The following is a 20,067-nucleotide window of genomic DNA, read 5'->3' as shown; positions in this document are numbered from 1 at the left end:
GGCAACCTCTCCACGTGAGGTGATACTCTCGAAGCGCCCTCAGTTACTTACCCTTCACTGCAAGCGGCTCCACTTCTCAAGCTGGAAGGCCTCTGATCGGGCCCCGCCCGCCTCAAAAACCCGCCTAGCACGATGAATCAGACGGGGAGCCCGTCTCCATGCCGATTAGAGTGTCCCCTCCCTATAAATCCAGGTCAGTGACTGTTCGGGGATGTTAGAAACAGTCGGACCCCCCCCCCCCCCCATTTTCTGCCTCGAAGCGAAAATTCAGCCTCAGCAGGTGCTGGTTATGTATTAGTTAAGAGTGTGGAGTAAAGGCCCGCCAGATATTCCAAACCTGAGGGGGGAAGTGTGTTTTTAATCAAATTTTTTTAAAAGTGTACTTTTAGTCTATTATAAAGTACTGCAAAACTCAGCAACTTCGATGGCGGTTGTGTCTCTACAGCAGGCGTGGCCTCCCATGTACTTAATTTGATGAGGAATTTGCAGGATATTTTCACTGGAGTCTGCCCCCCTCCCCTCCCACCCCACAGTGCCTGCCCCCCCTCCCCTCCCACCCCACAGTGCCTGCCCCCCCCTCCCCTCCCCGCCCACCCCACAGTGCCTGCCCCCCCCCTCCCCTCCCACCCCACCCCACAGTGCCTCCCCTCCCCTCCCACCCCACCCCACAGTGCCTGCCCCCCCACCCCACCCCACAGTGCCTGCCCCCCCCTCCCCTCCCACCCCACAGTGCCTGCCCCCCCCTCCCCTCCCACCCCACAGTGCCTGCCCCCCCCTCCCCTCCCACCCCACCCCACAGTGCCTGCCCCCCCCTCCCACCCCACCCCACAGTGCCTGCCCCCCCTCCCCTCCCCTCCCACCCCACAGTGCCTGCCCCCCCCTCCCCTCCCACCCCACAGTGCCTGCCCCCCCCACCCCACAGTGCCTGCCCCCCCCCACCCCACAGTGCCTGCCCCCCCCACCCCACAGTGCCTGCCCCCCCCCCACCCCACAGTGCCTGCCCCCCCTCCCCTCCCACCCCACAGTGCCTGCCCCCCCTCCCCTCCCCTCCCACCCCACAGTGCCTGCCCCCCCCCTCCCCTCCCCTCTCACCCCACAGTGCCTGCCCCCCCTCCCCTCCCACCCCACAGTGCCTGCCCCCCCCTCCCCTCCCCTCCCACCCCACAGTGCCTGCCCCCCCCTGCCCTGCCCTGCCCTGCCCTCCCCTCCCCTCCCCTCCCCTGCCACCCCACAGTGCCTGCAGCGCCAGACGGTCGCTCTGGGCAGTTTTACCTGTCACCAGCAGCTCGGCAGTACTAGTCGCTTGTCCTGATCCATTGGTGGCTCGCACAGAGAACCTGCCGCTGTGCACGGGCGTCACACGAGATATGGTCAGCTTGACGCGGCCGTCGCTGAAAGAAATCTCTGCGCCCGGGAGAGCAGCAGTGGAGAGAACCTGGCCATCTCTGAACCAGCTCACCTCAGGAACTGGCAAACCTGACAAAACACAGAGAACAACAGGGCTCCACAATTTAATGCACTCACACAGAGAGACATGTGCGTATCATTGCAACAAAGATAATTAGGCCTTTTTTTAAAAAAAATAAACACAGGCAATCAAACATGGACAAAACAGTCTAGCAATAAAGCAGAGATATGTTTCAGTTTGCATTGTTCTGATTTGATTAGTTAAGTTCTTTGGACCGTTTCCTGGTGCGCGCGTTTATTTAAGTGCATCTGGACAACAAATTAAGCAATACTATGATATATTATTGATTGCTGGAAAATGTATCGTTAATAACGCGGAATAACTAGTGCTGAACAATTATTTTACTGATTCCTGAAATAAATAATTTACCATATAACAGGCACGTGTATTTAGTTATATTGAACAAAGGTGACTGCCCGAATTAATTCTTAACCTATTTCTCCCCCCACCACCACCACCCCCGTCCAGATTCTCAGAGTCGTGATTTTAATCTCCTTGACATCAGTATCTGTTTGAGTTGACCTGACACTTAGAAACATGACTTACCACTAATATGCGCTTCAAAGGTTGCGGCACTACCCTCTAGTGCCACAACACTCTGAAGCGGATGTAAAAAAGTCGGAGCTTGTGTTGCCATTTTTGTAGGCACTCTAAAAAGAGAGAAACATGGATAGTTAGTAACGGCATTTCTTGACCATTATTTCAAAGAATGAAATGAATAAACATTTTTCCGAAGTCATATTCTGTGCTTATCTATTTTTATATCTGAGTGGCATAGGCTGCAAGTTAAAGTATTCCGAATCAGTGGTAAGAAACCAACAGTTTGAAAGCTGAAAATGCTGGAAAAACTCAGCAGGTCTGACAGCATCTGTGGAGAGAGAAACAGAGTTAACCTTTCGAGTCCATATGACCCTGATGTGTTCTCAACCTAGCTCCGAAGAAGTCATACCGACTGGAAACATTAACTCTGTTTCTTCCTCCACAGATTCTGTCAGACCTGCTGAGTTTTTCCAGCATTTTCTGTTTTAACACCAAATTTCCAGCATCCGCAGTATATTGCTTTTATCCTAGTTTGAAAGCTGACGCTACCGTATAGGAGCCATTCGTTTCAGAACAATAAATCAGTTGTGAGCGAGATTTATTTTTGTACATGCATGCAATGTGCTATTATGCTCAGTTTAACCTTACAAAAGTTTATTTTATCATAATCGCTTGTATTTTGTAACGCTGATTCAGTGACTACAGCAATATCCATTTTAAGTATATTTGGACTGTGAGTCAACTCAGTGCTTGAGCAAACACCTGCTGATGTGCAGACTAGCCCTCATGACAGTTCTGGCAACTGCTATGGAATGCTTTAAAAGATGGTTAAATGACGTGGTAATAAGATGTTGAGCATTATTTCAGTGTTAAATCACCATGCTATGTTGTAAAGAATTGTTTCAATGAACTATTTCTTGGGTTAAAATGAACAAATTAATATTTTTTGCAAATTATGTTTTAGTTGTTGAAAATATTTTCTTGTTCCACTTCTACCTACATTTTCTATAACCTTAGATCTAACTAAACAAATGTATAAATCTGATCTTGGAGTAAAGTTAAAAAAGAACACAGTTATACCCAAATATTAATTTATATAAAAACCAATATGGTAACATGAAATGAAAGATAGAAAAAAACTACTTTTTATTTAGAATATTTAGTACAAAGTAAATTTACTTGCAACATCTTATAAATATAATTCTTAATTTCTTTAAGTAAGGATTAACCAGCTGGTGACAGAAAAGTATTGTTCTAAATTTAGCTAGCTGACTTTGATTGACAGTGGACAAATGTGACATAGATAGTGGTACAACTAATAGCTCAGTGCAGATTCCCTTAAAAAGACATTACTGCCTAGCTGATACCAGAGGCATAAAATCAGTGCTATTTTTAGCAGTTCTTAATTTATCTATCAATAGCATAACCTTGAAAACTTTTAATTACAGTCTGAACATTTTAAATGATTTAGATTTACACCATTGAATTCAATTTGTTTTCATATTTATATATTAACTATTGTCCAACGAATCTATTTCACACTCAGGAGATTGAGTATCATTGTCTAGATTTAATATGATATAGATAAATATATCTTAAAAGTTGGTTTTCTCAAACTTTTACTCAAAAATATTAGAAAAATGTATTTATTGCTAAGTCAACAAAATCACTTTAATTTTATTACCATGAAAATAAAATGCTGTTTTGGAAGAAATACTGATTTACTAACCTGAATTTTCAAGAGTGCCTAGAGTTTGGGCTAAGCCCAAAGTTTTTAAAGCTTCGGAAACCACCTCCTTATTCAGAATTTTGCCAACAATCCACTGAGAGAATGGAGCTTTCCTCTTATGAAAAGGAAACAAAACTACCCGGAGGTTCCATGCAATCCCTACACCCGAGGCAAGGCTGGGAATGCCTGAACCGCTCAGAAGTGCTAACATGGTGGTTTTACCTTATATACCACAACTCTGTTGAAAGTATGCAACATCAGTTCTTAGAGACTTCTGATTGGTTATTACATCAGGGCATCATGGGATAATGAAGCCATTTTAGGCAAGCCAACTCTGCCAGTCACATTGCTTTTATGCAGACGGTGCTAATTTTGGCACATTAGTTCTGAGTTCTGAGTGTTTCCCAATGCTCATGGTCACAATGATTAGATTTAATTCAAATACAGGCATCACTTTTTTCATTTCCTTGATCTTTACTTTTGTATATTGCAGTTATTACTAAACTGATAAAGAAAGAATCAAACCCTTAGCAACAGTGCACGTCTGAAAACATCAATCATTGATGACATATTGATATGAACAACTGCTTCTGTCAATCACCAAATCAAATTAACAGACTCTTCATTCTAAAACAACTGATCAAGGGTATTCTTTTAAATAAGTGTGCTGATAAACAGTTATTCCTCTGACACAGAAATTCCCATTTTAATGTAGAACTTCACATTTGCTTCATGTTGTAAACTACTGTAAAAGTTAAAATGAAAGCTATTAGGATTTGCAAAGAGTTCAAAATGCATGAGGATGTATAATTCAATCTGATTGTAAAGAAGGACTGAATCTAGTTTGTGTTTTCTGGCGCAATGGATTTTTATACAAAGGTTATAATAGTAATGACAATATTATGACATAGAAAGTTCCTGATTGTGCTTATGCAAGTTTCTTGTAATAACTATAAAAGATTGAACAAAATTTTAAAAATGCACAAAGTAACACAATATGTTTTTATTTCTCAATCATACCAAATAGAGAAGTACTGTGGTCTAATTTGGTAGTTAGGTATATATCATGTGGTCATATAGTTATATACTACTGCAGAAATTCAAAGGCAAGAATTCGTATTAAAATTTTTATAAAAGTACTCTTTGACATTTATCCACCATGTGGAGGTCAATAGTTGGAAATCAGTAAGAAAATGTGGAGTGCTAAAAAAATAAGTACTTTTCAGATTGCTTTGTGTAAGAATATAAAACAGCCTGGAATGAGAAAAGGTTGTTTTGTGCAACAAGCTTATTTCTTTCATAGTACATTTTCTTTTACCCTTTAAGGATTCAATACAAAAATTTAAATAATCAGCATACAAATCCTAAAGAACTTCTCCCTAATCCCCAATAATACTTGAGCAAAGCTTAAAAATATTTAACTATCTTAATAGTTCTAATATTCAAAGCTCCCTATGGCCTCAGTAAAGTAGAAAACTATGGCATAGGTTTTGCGATAGTAATGACAGTGAAATTGTCAGTTTTTGCCATTATTTTGCCTCTAAAACTGACAGCAATGTTTGGAGTCCACACAAGGGGCAGGATTTTACCATCGACGAGCGGGGGCGGGGCCTGCTTGCCGACACGAGATGACATCGTGCGGAACTACCGATGTCACCCCGCCCCATTTAAATTTTCAGGAAGGCGGGGGCGCAGCAAAATCAGCTGCGTGCCCGCCAACTTGTCAATGGCCAATTGAGGCCATTGACAGGATCAATTAAGCAATTAAAGGACCTGCCCGTCCAACCTTAAGGTTAGCGGGCAGGCCAGGAGCCCCGGCAGCAACTAGAAAAAACATGAAACCTCATCCACCGGCGGGATGAGGTTTCATGTAGGGTTTTAAAAATTTTAATAAAGTTATTATGAAAATTATTAACATGTCCCAACTCTTGACAATGTCACATGAGGGGACATGTAAGGGAATTTTTTTTCTCAATTTTTAATATTGTTGAAAGAGCCGATCTACCTGAAGCAGCACTCAGCCTCAGGGAGATGAGTGTGCTCTTTCGCGCACATGTGCGAAAGAGCGCACTCTCGATTTTAGGGATTCCCCCCCGCCCGCACAGGAAGAGCATTGCGCTTCCCTGCAGACATCACGCTGGGCGGGCCTTAATTGGCTGCTGGCAATCGGGTTCGTGCCCACCCGCGATTGGGTCAGCTCCACCCGCCCGATGAACGGAATATTCAGTCCAGGATGTTAACCATGGAAATACAAAAGTTGCTGTCAGTGATTCTGTGCTTCTGCATAGGGTGCACTGGAAGTTTCTGCAGATGGAAAAAAATTAGAAATCACTGAACTAATAACTTCCCTCACTGTTAAAGAACCCGGAACAACTTATACCTTGTTAATGAGGAGTAACTGGAGTTTTAATGGTGTACTAAGTAATAACTACTACTGAAGAACCTTTCTGACCCTAGAAATCTAATTTTATATTTATGCAATGTCAATTGTTTCCATTATGATTAAAATTCTACAGCTTTTTAATATAATAAAAAGGTTTGTTTATGGTATTTCAGTATCTAATCTTTGTGCCCCAATCATTATTTCACTATCTGTAAAAATATGTATAAAGAGTGAAGGATAATCAATGAATTTTATTTCCTAGTTTGCTGCCTGTGAGAATTCTTCAATGTGATTGGCTGTATACCCTGCTTGTTGACATCGCTGTTGTTGGATGCTTGGAGGTCCCCTTGATTTTGCACCAGATTCAAAAGAACACCAGGAAAAGTGAACCAGCATTTTATCAAGGTTCACCATAATTTTCCTTGCTTTTGTATTCCATGCCTCTATTTCTGAAGCCCAGGATCCAGGAGGCCTTATTAACCATTTTTTGAACTTGCCCTGCCACCTTCAATGATTTGTGTACATATACCCCAGGTCTTTCTGCTGCTGCACACCCTTAAGAATTGTATCCTTTATTTTATATTGCCTTGTCTCATTCATCTTACCAAAATGCTTCACACTTCTCTGTAGGAAATTTCATTTGTCACAAATCTGTCCATTTCACCAGCGTGTCTATGTCCTCTTACAGTCTATCACTATCATCCTCATGGTTCATAATACTTCCAAGTTTTGTATCATCTTCAAATTTTGAAATTGTGCCCTTTACACCCAAGTCTAGGTTATTAATATAGACCAAGAAAAGCAATGGGCCTGACTCATTTAACCCCCATTCTCCTGCATGATTTTGATGAAGAGGACCAGTTCATGATGAGACAACATCTAAAAGTTCAAGAACAGCACAGGAACTATGTGTGCATTCATAATTACTCCCAAGTTCCACATTTACAGAACATGTCTTTCCTATTTGGGTATGTCAGAAGTGACAGGTCCTGAGCCCCTCTGCTGAATTGCAACTGCAGTGACAGAACTATACTATCTCCCACTGCTTGAATTGCTGATTATGTCAAGGACTGGAATATCTCTTACTGTTACTATGGAGGCCATGGTGCATTAGATTTCAATGCCATTGGATCCTTCTGCCCAGAACATGATATATCTGTCATTAAGGTAGTCTTCAGTTCATTCTTAAATTCAGCAAATGACAGATGCCATATTTGCCAATCACCTTTTACAGAGAAAGGAAATACTAACTGCAGAGGATACAGAGCCTTTACCAATTAGCAAGTTTCCCAAGCATGTAGAGCACCGGGATTGGCACTCATGTGAGCGTTATGGCTCCTCATCACAATGAATGAACTGAAAATGTTTCCATTTCCTTAATGTGCAGGTGGTTTTCAACCACAATGAGATCCTGTATGGTAATGTCTGCTAGTCAGGGAGCATCCACAATGCTTTCGACCTCCAGCAGTTTACAGTGCTTTCATTGATTGACAAGTAGTCAGCAAATATCCAGAGACCAGTGATATCTGTTACAGCCATGGATCCTGACCTGTACTGCTATAAGAATTCCCATGTCACCATCCTTGTATATGTGGATCCCACTGTAGGAATGCTGCAGCAATAATTCCACTGCTTTACAGTCCAGGCATAAACACCTGAATTATCTATATCTGCTGCATGCTGAACAGTTTTATCATACAAAGAAGGATAAGTATGTAGCTGGAGGGTGATAGGAAAAGCAATGGGCAGCAGATACACATGAAGAGAGTGATAAAGAGAAGGAAGCCGAGATGGAGGACTGTGATTTGTAGGCAGGCACTGGGGCGCACAAATTAATTCATGAGTACTTTCACTGAGACACCTACTATCCCCTAATTTACATCCAATTCTTATCTACATTACATTGGATACTCCAAAAATATCACATTCCCTATTCTGTTGCTGACCTAGCGTGTTTCCCTACTCTTCTAGCCTTTCATCGCCCAAACAACTCTGAAACATCAACAGAAGGAAAAATGTGTTTTTTCATTTCAAAATGTATTTAACATCCATAGAAAACAGCCATAGTCTTGCTCTTACCCATGCTTCCCTGAGCAGAATCTTTAAGATTCGCTAACACGATTTCTTTCCAGGAAAATATTGCCTTATAATGCTGCCATATGTAATGGAAAAAGTTGATGCAGCGTTGCAAGCCTCGAGGAATGGTGGCAATGATCCTCAGGGTGCAGGAACCTCAAATGTAATCACAAGCATTTCCTTAGTCTTCAGTGAGGACTGCAATTGCCATCTTTAAGGAATAGCTACCTCATCATCTCTTTCTGAAACCACTGCTGGTGAGTGGTGGGATTAGTGGCTCAGCAGGCTACTATGAGTCAATATTGTATCCCTAATGTGAGAACGCCCATTGCCACTGTTCTTTCTAAATGATCTTGTGTATGCAGCACAAGGGCATCCAAGGTCTCAGCGGCAGTGATCATTATAGAAGGTCATTTCATGAACAATGCCTCATTGTTTGAGATATCCCTGCAGATGGCCATGAAGACATCATACACGCCACAAAAATCCACTGCAATGCAGTGGTACTTAAGTTGTTGAAACTGCTGGATACTGCTTATGGCAAAAGTTAAATCTAATGCCTTGTGCACTTGCATTAAATCATATTTGAACTCAGGTCTGGTAGGATACCAATCCCTTGAAATTGCTATGGGGATATAATATTGAGCTCATTGCCTACTCCTCACTTCCTACCCTCCACTGGCACCTTCTCATCTGTGAATATTACTTCTCTTGGGGTTCTGTTGTCAAACTCACTAATTTCTGGTTCTGCACTTCCGGGATATGAGCTAGGCTGATGCTAGATGCAGGGAAAGTGCTTGATGTAACGTGATGTGCAGTGAGATTCCATGCTGCTCTGTCTCACCTCTGTCTCATAGGACCTCATCTTTGCCAGAATCTAAGGGAAGAAAAAGTGGCAGCGAATTGCAATGAATGTTCTGACAAGGTCTTCAAAGAAATGCAAGAATAAAAGAAGCGCCTTATGAATGATACAGGTACTTAGCAAGTGTAGTCAAAAGGAAGAGGAAGACAGGGAGTGTGGGGAAGAATTCCAAAAATTGAAAATATTTGTTGGATGGTAGCAATTTGGCAATTCTGCAGGTTCCTGAAAATTCTTTCCACATTGCCTCCCAGGCCCAAGTCTTGACAAGCAATACTATTTCCCTGTATATAAGGGATATGGATTTGTGCTGAGCAACTGTTATGACTGCAGTATATAGTTCGTATCTTGAAGGAGCTAGGTACCCATTCTTCTTCCTTCTTCAAGGAGCAATATCATGCTTTATTGTCACAGAAAGCACCACAGGTACTTATCTTCAAAGAGCAATATCATGCTCTATTGTCACAGAAAGCACCACAGATACTTTTCTTCAGCTGGGTGTATGACACATGCAGAAACTTATTGCAATGTTTAAGAGACTACAAATTAAACCACTGAGAAATCAGCATCAACCCATAGGGTTTTTGTTCGCCTAATATAGAATATACACTTTCCACTCAAAAGGACACATTTTACTTGCCCACATCCAGAATGCTCAGGTGCAAAGACAAGGCTCAGGAACTCCAAGTTTGCACAGGGGCACTGATGGAGTTCAACTAACTAAAACTGCACAGCTTACTAGAGCTGCTATGACTGCTTGTTGATCTTGGGCCATTATTTGGAACATTAGCTTGAAACAACACCCAGAGCTGAGTGGCAAACATTCAAGTCCCTAGCGACAACTCAAATCCTTCCAGGTTCCAGTAGTGAGCTAGACTGGCTCCATATTATTAATATTAGTTTCTAAATTCTAATTCATCCCCTTTTTCCTTGACAGTTTGCCCAATTCCTGAAGGCAGTATCTCCTTGCTAGGGCACATCTCCAGAGGCACTGGTTGCCCTTCAGTGCCTTGCATAAGGATCCATTAATTATATAAGGACAGTGAATGCAGCTAGGCTATTTAGCTATTGGGGAATATGTTATCCAAGCCCTATCCTATGCTTAACCCACGTTCAATTATCAGCAGTACACTGGAGTATGGTAAATTTGCTAGGTACACGAATCAGATTATTGAGTCTGCTACAGAGGGTTGACTTGACTCTGAGCTACCAGTGGCAGAAATACCAACTTGCAATTTTTTGAGCCCAAAGGATTCCTGTGTATCTCCCACAAGGCCAGTCATTAGACAACGGACAAACATGACTTTCACACCTTTCTTGCAAGTCATGGAGCACCTCCTACTCAATATGATCAACAGTGGAGTTCACCATAAGATGTAGGGGTGTATGACGAGTCTTCCTGGCCACAGCATGGAAATATACCATATTCCAATTAACAGAAACACAATCAATTAGAGGAGTGAGTTTCAGCAGCAATGGCTCATCTCTCTGCAACCCAATAGTAGGTTCCAAGCCCTGGATGTAACATATTATCTCATATCAGGTAATGTCTTCCAGCAGTTGTTACCCAAGTGTCAGAAATTACTTGAAAAAGGACTGAGGTTCCAAGCAATGCCACTTGCCAAATCACTGATGGAGATGTCAAACTGGATGAGTTGGAAATCAGTCAGGGCCCCTTGATTTGCAATCCATCAACCCTAAAGGAAATGTACATGTGAACATGGTTTAAGGATAGGATAGGAATTGGCTGACATATTCCCCAATACGTGAATAGTCAATAGGCATTCACTGTCAAGGTCTTTATATGATTAATGGATCCTATGCAAGGCACTGAAGGACAACTAGTGGCCTCTGGAAATGTACCCGAGCGAGGAGATACTGCCTTCAGGAATTGAGCAAACTGTCAAGGAGAAAAGTATTAATTAGAATTTAGAAACTAATATTAATAATATGGAGCAGACCAATGTCATTTGCATGAAATAGTTGGATGTCAGTTGCTGACCATGATCCCCTACATGAGAATGAGCACCTCGTGGCCAGTTAGCCAGACATCAGGGGCAGAATTTCAACCTCTCCCTCCAGCAACACCAATGCACCCTATTTCTAAGCTGCCCGTGCTGCAAGTTTCATTTTATTCTTCATCTCATCCGATGCCTCAACAAGAAACTTTGTCTCTTTCTTTCAGGTGCAAAGGAACGCAAGCTTCAACAACTCATTGACACCATCCAGGACCCTCCACCCCTGCCTGTCCCTCTGTCCCCATCCCATCTTCCAATCCCAGCCCTGTCCGTGTATTCACCATACCCCCTGACCTTCCCCTCTCTGATGCTGAATGTTCAGTGCTCAGCAAAGGACTCAGTTTCATACCCTTACGCCTTCATCTCAATGAATTTCGGGTTCGGCACGATGCTGAACTCTTCTTCCGCCGCCTTCGTCTCCGTGCTCAGTTCTTTGGGCAGGAGTCCTTTCCCCATTCAACGGATCCTTTTACCCACCTCCAATATTCTCCCTCCACCTGGACCCCTCCCTCTGGATTCTTAACTTCTCTTGATCTTTTCATTGAGAACTGTCGGCGTGACATCAGTCATCTCTGTTCCTCTCACCCACTCTAACCTGTCTCTCTCTGAACTTGCTGCACTCCGTTCTCTCAGGTCCAACCCTGACATTGTCATCAAACCTGCTGACAAGGGTGGTGCTGTTGTTGTCTGGCGCACTGACCTCTACCTCACAGAGGCTGAGTGTCAACTTGCAGACACTTCCTCCTACCTCCCCCTGGACCATGACCTCACCACTGAACATCAAGCCATTGTTTCCAGGACTGTTACTGACCTCATCTCATCTGGAGATCTTCCTTCCACAGCTTCCAACCTCATAGTCTCCCAACCTCGGATGGCCCGCTTCTACCTCCTACCCAAAATCCACAAACAGGACTGTCCCAGCAGACCGATCGTGTCAGCCTGTTCCTGCCACACGGAACACATTTCTTGCTATCTTGACTCCATTCTCTCTCCCCTTGTCCAGTCCCTTCCCACCTACATCCGTGATTCCTCTGACACCCTACATCATATCAACAATTTCCAGTTCCCTGGCCCCAACCGCCTCCTCTTCACCATGGACATCCAATCCCTCTACACCTCCATCCCCCACTGGGATGGTCTGATGGCTCTCCACTTTTTCCTCGAACAGAGGCCCGAACAATCCCCATTCACCACTACTCTCCTCCGTCTGGCTGAACTTGTTCTCTCACTGAACAATTTCTCCTTAAACTCCTCTCACTTCCTCCAAATAAAAGGTCTGGCCAAGGGTACCCGCATGGGCCCTAGTTATGCCTGTCTCTTTATGGGGTATGTGGAACATTCATTGTTCCAGTCCTACTCCGGCCCCCTCCCACAGCTCTTTCTCCAGTACATCGATGATTGCTTCGGTGCTGCTTCATGCTCTCATCTGGACCTGGAAAAATTTATTAATTTTGCTTCCAATTTCCACCCCTCCATCATTTTCACATGGTCCATCTCTGACACTTCCCTTCCCTTCCTTGACCTCTCTGTCTCTATTTCTGGTGATAGACTGTCCACCAATATTCATTACAAGCCTACCGACTCCCACAGCTACCTTGACTACAGCTCCTCACACCCCGCTTCCTGTAAGGACTCCATCCCATTTTCTCAGTTCCTTCGCTTCCATCGCAGCTGTTCTGATGATGCCACTTTCAAAAACAGTTCCTCTGCCATGTCTTCCTTCTTCCTTAACCGAGGTTTTCCACCCACGGTAGTTGACAGGGCCCTCAACCCTGTCTGGCCCATCTCCCGCGCATCCGCCCTCACACCTTCCTCTGCCTCCCAGAACCATGATAGGGTCCCCCTTGTCCTCACTTATCACCCCACTAGCCTCCGCATTCAAAGGATCATCCTCCGCCAATACCAGCATAATGCCACCACCAAACACATCTTCCCTTCACCCCCCCTGGCGGCATTCCGCAGGGATTGTTCCCTCCGGGACATCCTAGTCCACTCCTCCATCACCCCCTACACCTCAACCCCCCCTCCCACGGCACCTTCCCATGCAACCGCAGAAGGTGCAACACCTGCCCCTTTACTTCCTCTCTCCTCACCGTCCAAGGGCTGAAACACTCCTTTCAAGTGAAGCAGCATTTCACTTGCACTTCCCTCAATTTAGTCTACTGAATTAACTGCTCCCAATGCGGTTTCCTCTACATTGGAGAGACCAAACACAGACTGGGTGACTGCTTTGTGGAACACTTACGGTCTGTCCGCAAGCTCCCTGTCGCTTGCCATTTCAACATTCCACCCTGCTCTCATGCCCACATGTCCGTCCTTGGCCTGCTGGAATGTTCCAGTGAAGCTCAAAGCAAACTGGAGGAACAGCACCTCATCTTCCGACTAGGCACTTTACAGCCTTCCGGACTGAATATTGAGTTCAACAATTTTAGATCATGAATTCTCTCCTCCATCCCCACCCCCTTTCCGATGCCCCTTTTTTCCAATAATTTATATAGATTTTTCTTTTCCCACCTATTTCCATTATTTTTAAATGTATTTCCATCCATTGTTTTATCTCTACCTTTTAGCCTATTTCGATCCCTTCCCCCCACCCCACCCCCACTAGGGCTATCTGTACCTTGCTCGTCCTGCTTTTTACCCTTAATGTCACCTATTAGCACATTCCTTAGATAATATCACCACCTTCAACACTTCTTTGTCCTTTGGTCTATGACATCTTTTGGTTATCTCCACCTATCACTGGCCTTCTATCCAGCTCTTCTTGTCCCACCACCCCCTTAAACCAGCTTATATTTCACCTCTTTTTTATTTTTCCTTAGTTCTGTTGAAGAGTCATACGGACTCGAAACGTTAACTGTGTTCCTCTCCACAGATGCTGTCAGACCTGCTGAGTTTTTCCAGGTATTTTTATTTTTGTTGTTGCAGAATTCCACATTTGGCATGCAGGGGGTGGGCCCGACACGCATGCACGTAAAATGACGCACGATGACGTCGGGTGTGTGTCCCGACATCACTGCATGCCATCGCGATATTTCGGAAGGCAGGCACACTATAAGTTCAGAGGCGCGCCCGCCATTAATTAATGGGCCAGTTAAGGCTATTGAGGCAGTAATTGACAATGATTTTGCGCAGCCTGTGCAATTTTCAGGGCATCGCCTGGGCGCAACGGGCAGGCGGGTTGGCCACATTTTTAAAAACCTCATCCACGGGCGGGATAAGAGGGGTGAGTGGGCTCATTAATACGAGTTGTTAGAACTTTAGTTTTTTTACTTACTGCTACTTGTTTGTGTGAACAGGACAACTTCAATTCGCTTCAGAGCTGCTTTGACAGAAATAACAGGCTTCAGTTCAGGACTATGGAGGGATCATAACACTTGGGGTATCCAGGTATCAGACAGCCTTCCCTTACCCTGGGAATGGGAATTGTGGTCTTTGCTGGAGGCACCTCCTCTGTGGAGGATGAGAGGGCCAGAAGGGGGAGGAGGCCAGGAATCCATATTCAGCCTCCAGGGGAGCCACCTGTGGGAGGACAGGCACAAAGGGCGCAGAGCCAACAGGAAGTCCAAGGCAGAAGGAGCCACAGAAGATGCCACTATCCTGCTGCCAGGGTTTACAGGCGACGATGCAGCTACCTCAGTATGTCTGAGGTGCAGTGCCGAAGGAGGCTTCGTCTCTCCAGGGAGACAGTGACCTCCATCTGTCAGATGATCGGCCCTGAGATCAGCTCCAACTGTGCAGGTAGACACCACATGTCACTGGCGCTGAAGGTCACGGCGCCCCTCAGCTTCTATGCCTCCAGCTCTTTCCAGGGGTCAGTGGGTGATCTTTGTGGAGTCTCCCAATCAGCTGTCCACAGTTGTGTCAAGCTGGTGACAGACGCTCTGTTCAGGTGTGTATTGATGTTCATTCACTACCGCACGGACGAGGCCGGCCAGGCAGAGCGAGCCAGAGGCTTTGCCGCGATTGCTGGGTTCCCCCACATCCAGGGTGCAATCGACTGCACACATGTGGCCATCAAGGCGCCAACGGGTGAGGAAGGGATTCCATCCCATGAACGTGCAGATAGTGTGTGACCATAGGAGCAGATTCTGCAAGTCTGTGCAAGGTACCCAGGCAGCTTCCATGATGCCTACATCCTCAGACACTCCCAGTTGCCGTGGCTCTTCAGTGCTCCAGCCCGGCTGGATGGATGGCTGCTGGGTGACAAGGGCTATCCACTCAAAAAGTGGCTTATGACACCCCTCCGCTATTCAAGAACAGAGGCCAAGCAGCGGTACAATAGGAGCCACACCTCCACAAGGGCTGTGGTAGAGAGAACCATTGGTCTTCTCAAGATGCGCTTCCGATGCCTGGACTGTTCAGGGGGCGCACTCCAATACCCCCCAGATCGTGTGTCACTGATAGTGGTTGCATGCTGCGCTCTCCACAATCTGGCGCTGGAAAGGGGGGCAAAGTGGAGGAAGAACATGTTGACGCAGCTGCTCTGACAGCAGACGATGAGTCCAATAGTGAATCCCAGGATAAGCATGCTCAGGAGACCACTGACGGGATAGACGCCAACCTGGGCAACCTCCATGGAGACAGGGACACCCGGGAGGCTTTGAACCCATGCTCCTTCAGCTAGCCTACCAAAGATGAACCGCCACCACATGCCAGGGCTGCAGGCTCCATACTCGATACCTGACAGGAACATTTGCTTGGTGAACAACATGAACAATGTGCCACTTCAATAAAGCTCAATGACAAACAAGTTACTCATAACATCATGGGTCCCCCTTCACCTGTAGAACTAATGCAGCACTCAGAGGATTGTTAAGAACCAACGTCTTTAAAGATTTGCAGCTTGGCATACAGAAATCAAACTAAATGAAAAGGTATTGAACATCACACCAGCTTAACAGTAATTGAAAAATGGGGCAAAACTAAACCACCAGTGATAAGCCCGTGTTGTGCCTAAGGTGATTTACGCTTACACTTGCGGGTGCTACGTCTAGGTGCTCCCCCACTCACTGGCACCGGCATCCGAGGCAGCCTGCTCACTCTGCTGTCCTGTTGGTCTTGATGACCTTGGCAGGCATTCTCCGGCCAGTGGAGCCTGTGCTGGCCCCACCTGGGAGGGAGCGGCCAGTGTCATGGTTGGCATCTCCGCAGTGATTGCAGCCTCATCGGATGCCATGATCACTGGCAGAGGGGCGGAGGAGCTGCAGCCCTCATCCGGAGCACCCTGAGAGGAGCCCGCAGAGACGACAGGCAGCTCGTGCGCCAACGTGAGGTTGCTTTGGACCTCCTTGCTCACCATTGATGGACGGGCACCTAGCTGGGTTACTGGGTGCCCAATCCACCTCCCACACTAACACTGACCAGCTGAGGTAATTGCGGCTGTGAGGGCTTGCAGGTCCAAGCGCATCCCCAGGAAGCCCTGATTGATCTCCTATAAGAGCCTCTCCATGAGAGTCTCCACTCTCTCCATGGAGGAGGCATTGCGCTCGGCCATGAGGGTCATTGCATTGCTCATGCCCCGCATGGACTCCTCCATCACAGAGACCATGTCACGCATTCCCTCATGTATCTCTGCCAGATCCTCCCACACATCCTGCTGGACTTCCAGCATCTGCTGCCTCAGGGATGACTCCAGAGGCTCATTATCAACCACCGACTGAGCATGTTCCTGGTCCCCAGCAGTCCCCCGACTGCCGGTGTCCTGGGCACTCTCTGCCTCTGCCTGCACCTCAAGCGAGTGTAAAGTGCCCTCACTGCTGTGCACTGAGATATTAGCCGACGATCTAATTCCCACCGAGGTGCTGGTATCTGCGCTGGTGCCTGCCTGGCTGAGAGGGCGTGATGCTGGTGCGTTCATATTTACTGTGACCTCAGGGGTCAGCAGTGGTCCCTCTGCCTCCTGAGTCCGGGTGTGCTCTGGTGTGGCTGAAAGGAAGAACAAGGACATTTGATTAGTTGAAGTAGTTACACTGTTGATGTGCATGTCTGGCACCCAGATCAGGATGCGCTAGCCTTTCTATTATCAGTGTGGATCCCATGTTGGAGACTGAAATCAACATACAGTCAACAGTGGAGTGGTTGCAATGACAGACATTGTGAACTCAGTGCACGGCACTCTTACCTCCCTGTGGCATCCCAGCCTCACCGCGGCCGGTTGACCTGGGCGCATGGCACCTCTCCAGCTCCAGTGCCTCCTGCTTGTATCTGGTGATGATGAGAAGGTGGGGCTGCACTCCACCAGTTCACAACTGCTCTGCATTATTGTAGGCTGTCTTCTCCTGAAAGGAGGAGCATTGATTAGTCCACCCTGTACCTGCTTTGCCATTGCATCCTTGTCACCCTCACCTTGCAGGGCTCATCCGATTCGTGAACCTGGAGCTGCCATACACTCATTCCAAGCAGCCACGGCTGACCCCCCATGCCAGGTGCTGCCTCCATGACATTTGCCACTCACACTCTTAAGAACTTCCAAACCCACGACCACTACCACCTAGAAGGACAAAGGCAGCAGATAGATGGGAACACCACCACCTGGAAGTTCCCTTCCAAGTTATTCACCATCCTGACTTGGAAATGTTTCACCGTTCCTTCACTGTCACTGGGTCATAATCCTGGAACTCGCCCTCTAACAGAACTGTGGGTGTACTTTCACCACATGGACTGCAGCGGCTCAAGAAGGCAGCTCACCACCACCTTCTCATGGGCAACTAGAGATGGGCAATAAATGCTGGCCCAGCCAGTGAAGCCCACATCCTGTGAATGAATGAATGAAAAACAAAATTCTGAGGTGGGGGTGGGGAGAGTGGTGTTGGTGGGGGGGGGGGGGGGGGGGGAGTTGGGGGGTGGAGGAGGGGGGAGGAGGAGGAGGGACGACAACCTAACTGCTGTGCTTAGTGAACCATGCCAACATGGTACTCACCTTTCCCGATTGCAGGAAGTCATTAAACCGCTTGCGGCATTGCCCCCATGTGCATCTCACCACATTATGGGAGCTGACCCGTGATGCTACCTCCTGCCAGGCACATTTGGTAAGGTGGTGGGGGGGAGCCTCCTCCTCCCGTCCCTTGGGCCAAGGATATCCTGGCGTGCTGTCCCCATCAGAGAACCTCGGGGCCGACTGCCCCGCCGACCTGCCCTCCTGCCTGGCCTGCCCTCCGACAATGTTGTCCATTGCAGCTAACCAGACTCAGTGGCAGCCTTAGGACGGCTGCCTGCGCTGTTTATGAATAGGCCGGGTCGCCGTTTGACCCGATGGACATTGGCCTCTTGCTGCCGCCCGTCCCTTCCCACAAATCTCGGGAGCCACGAATTACGCTGGGTGAGCCTTAATTGGCCCGCCCACGTAAAATCACGGTGCATACCAATCGCAGGCAGCGGTCAGGTTCCTGACTGCCCGCGTCTGCTCCCACCAAGCCCACTTGCCAACTGAAAAATTCTGGCCCAGTTGTGGGGAAATGCTGGAAGCAATTATAAAGGAAGACTTAACAATGTGCTTAGTAAATCATACTATGATCAGACAAAGGCAACATGATTTCACAAAAGGAAAATTGTGATTGACAAATTTATTAGAGTTTTTTGAGAATGTAACTAGTAGTGTAGATAAGAGGGGAGCAGTAAATGTAGTATACTTGAATTTCCAAAGGGCATTTGATAAGATGCCACACAAACTGTTAATATGCAACATAAGACCTGAGCTGGGGATAATATATCAGCATGAATAAAGGATTGGTTAATGAACAGGAAGCAAAAACTAGGGGCGAAATCATTCCAGATTTACACAAAGTGCAGTAGTGGGCAGGGAAAAGGCTGCATTGGCGGCTTTTCAAACCATATCATCCCATTACCGGCATGTTCCACTCCATTAATAATGCATTCCTGGGAAACATACCAGATCGCTGGCGGGACAGCCTCTGATTCACCCACCCTACTGTCACCTCAGGCCATCAGTAATCCGGGCGCTATATTTAAAGGGTGCCCCTGCACAGAGCTAGCTCTCTAAGGGATCGGAAGATGCTGCAAAGTCATAGCTGCCAAAAGGAGGAAACATGCTGCCCCCAAATTTAGCAACGCCTCCTTCAGGCGCCTACCAGATGCAGTGGAGGCCCGCCGTGAAGTCTTCTATTGCCGCTCTGGGCGAAGACCAGCCAGCAAGGTCACCAATCCAGTCTGGGAGGCAGTGGCACCGGTGGTCAGCGCCAAAGTCCTGCAAAAGAGGACAGCTGCCCAGTGCCGAAAGAGGATGAACGATCTCCTCCATTCTGCCAGGGTAAGTCACTCTTCTTATCATGCTCCACTCACAAACTCATCACACATCCACAGGGATCTCACTCATTGCCAATTCAAGGGCCATTACCATTCACTCTCTCACACACACCTTCATCTACCCTGCGGATTGTGTCCTCATTCCATCTATGACAGCACTCACCACCCACACATGCCAGGCATCCTTCTCATCTGGCCTGCCAGGTATCCTGCGTATACTCTCTCCATCTGTTTTCATGCAGGACAAGCTGGCACACAACAAAAGGGAGAGGTCGCAGACTGGTGGAGGAATGCCTGAAATCAAGGTCCTCACAGACTTTGAAAAGAGAGGCATCCAGCTGTCGGCGATGATCTGGACCTTTCCTGTGCTGACAGCGAGGTTGGCGGTGCTCAACCAAGTGAGGATCCAGCTATGCAACATCCATCAAACAACCATGCTGTGAGTGAGTTCCCTTGTTCCGCAGTCCCCTGCCATGCACTAATTATCTCTCCTTGCTTTCGCAGGCACGTTTGGGAAGCAGCCAAGCGGTCCACAAGCCAGGTCCTCGACTCAAGCCCCGAAGACACCTCGAAAGAAGAATCTGCTGAAACCCTCATTGGGGACCTGTCACAGTGCTCAAGCACACCCTACACCAGTACAGAGGCACACACCTCGGTGGGACCTAGTTCTGGAGAAGCCTCAGGATCACAATCTGGTGAGCACAACGCACTGTCTGATCCACAGCAGGT

General features: G+C 46.8%; 1 protein-coding gene across 50 annotated transcripts in view; it reads right to left on the bottom strand.

Annotated features, from left to right (window-relative positions):
- The window catches only part of ttn.2 (titin, tandem duplicate 2), a 694,778-nt gene that overhangs the window by 379,123 nt on the left and 295,588 nt on the right, over positions 1 to 20,067 (bottom strand). For 49 of the 50 annotated variants that reach the window (XM_078552010.1, XM_078551990.1, XM_078551964.1 and 46 more), the window contains 2 exons: positions 2,015 to 2,118; positions 1,273 to 1,476 (listed from right to left, as the gene is read on the bottom strand). In XM_078552010.1, the coding sequence (XP_078408136.1) occupies positions 1,273 to 1,476; positions 2,015 to 2,118 (308 nt within the window). Of the gene's footprint in view, positions 1 to 1,272; positions 1,477 to 2,014; positions 2,119 to 3,737; positions 3,930 to 20,067 lie in introns of those variants that run through there. The other variant, XM_078551962.1, reaches the window with a different exon arrangement.

This window comes from Cetorhinus maximus, chromosome 11, assembly GCF_964194155.1.
Source record: "Cetorhinus maximus chromosome 11, sCetMax3.hap1.1, whole genome shotgun sequence".
Classification (NCBI taxonomy): domain Eukaryota; kingdom Metazoa; phylum Chordata; class Chondrichthyes; order Lamniformes; family Cetorhinidae; genus Cetorhinus; species Cetorhinus maximus.
Note: the sequence above shows the minus strand (reverse complement) of the source record. Positions and strands in the feature narration are given on the sequence as shown.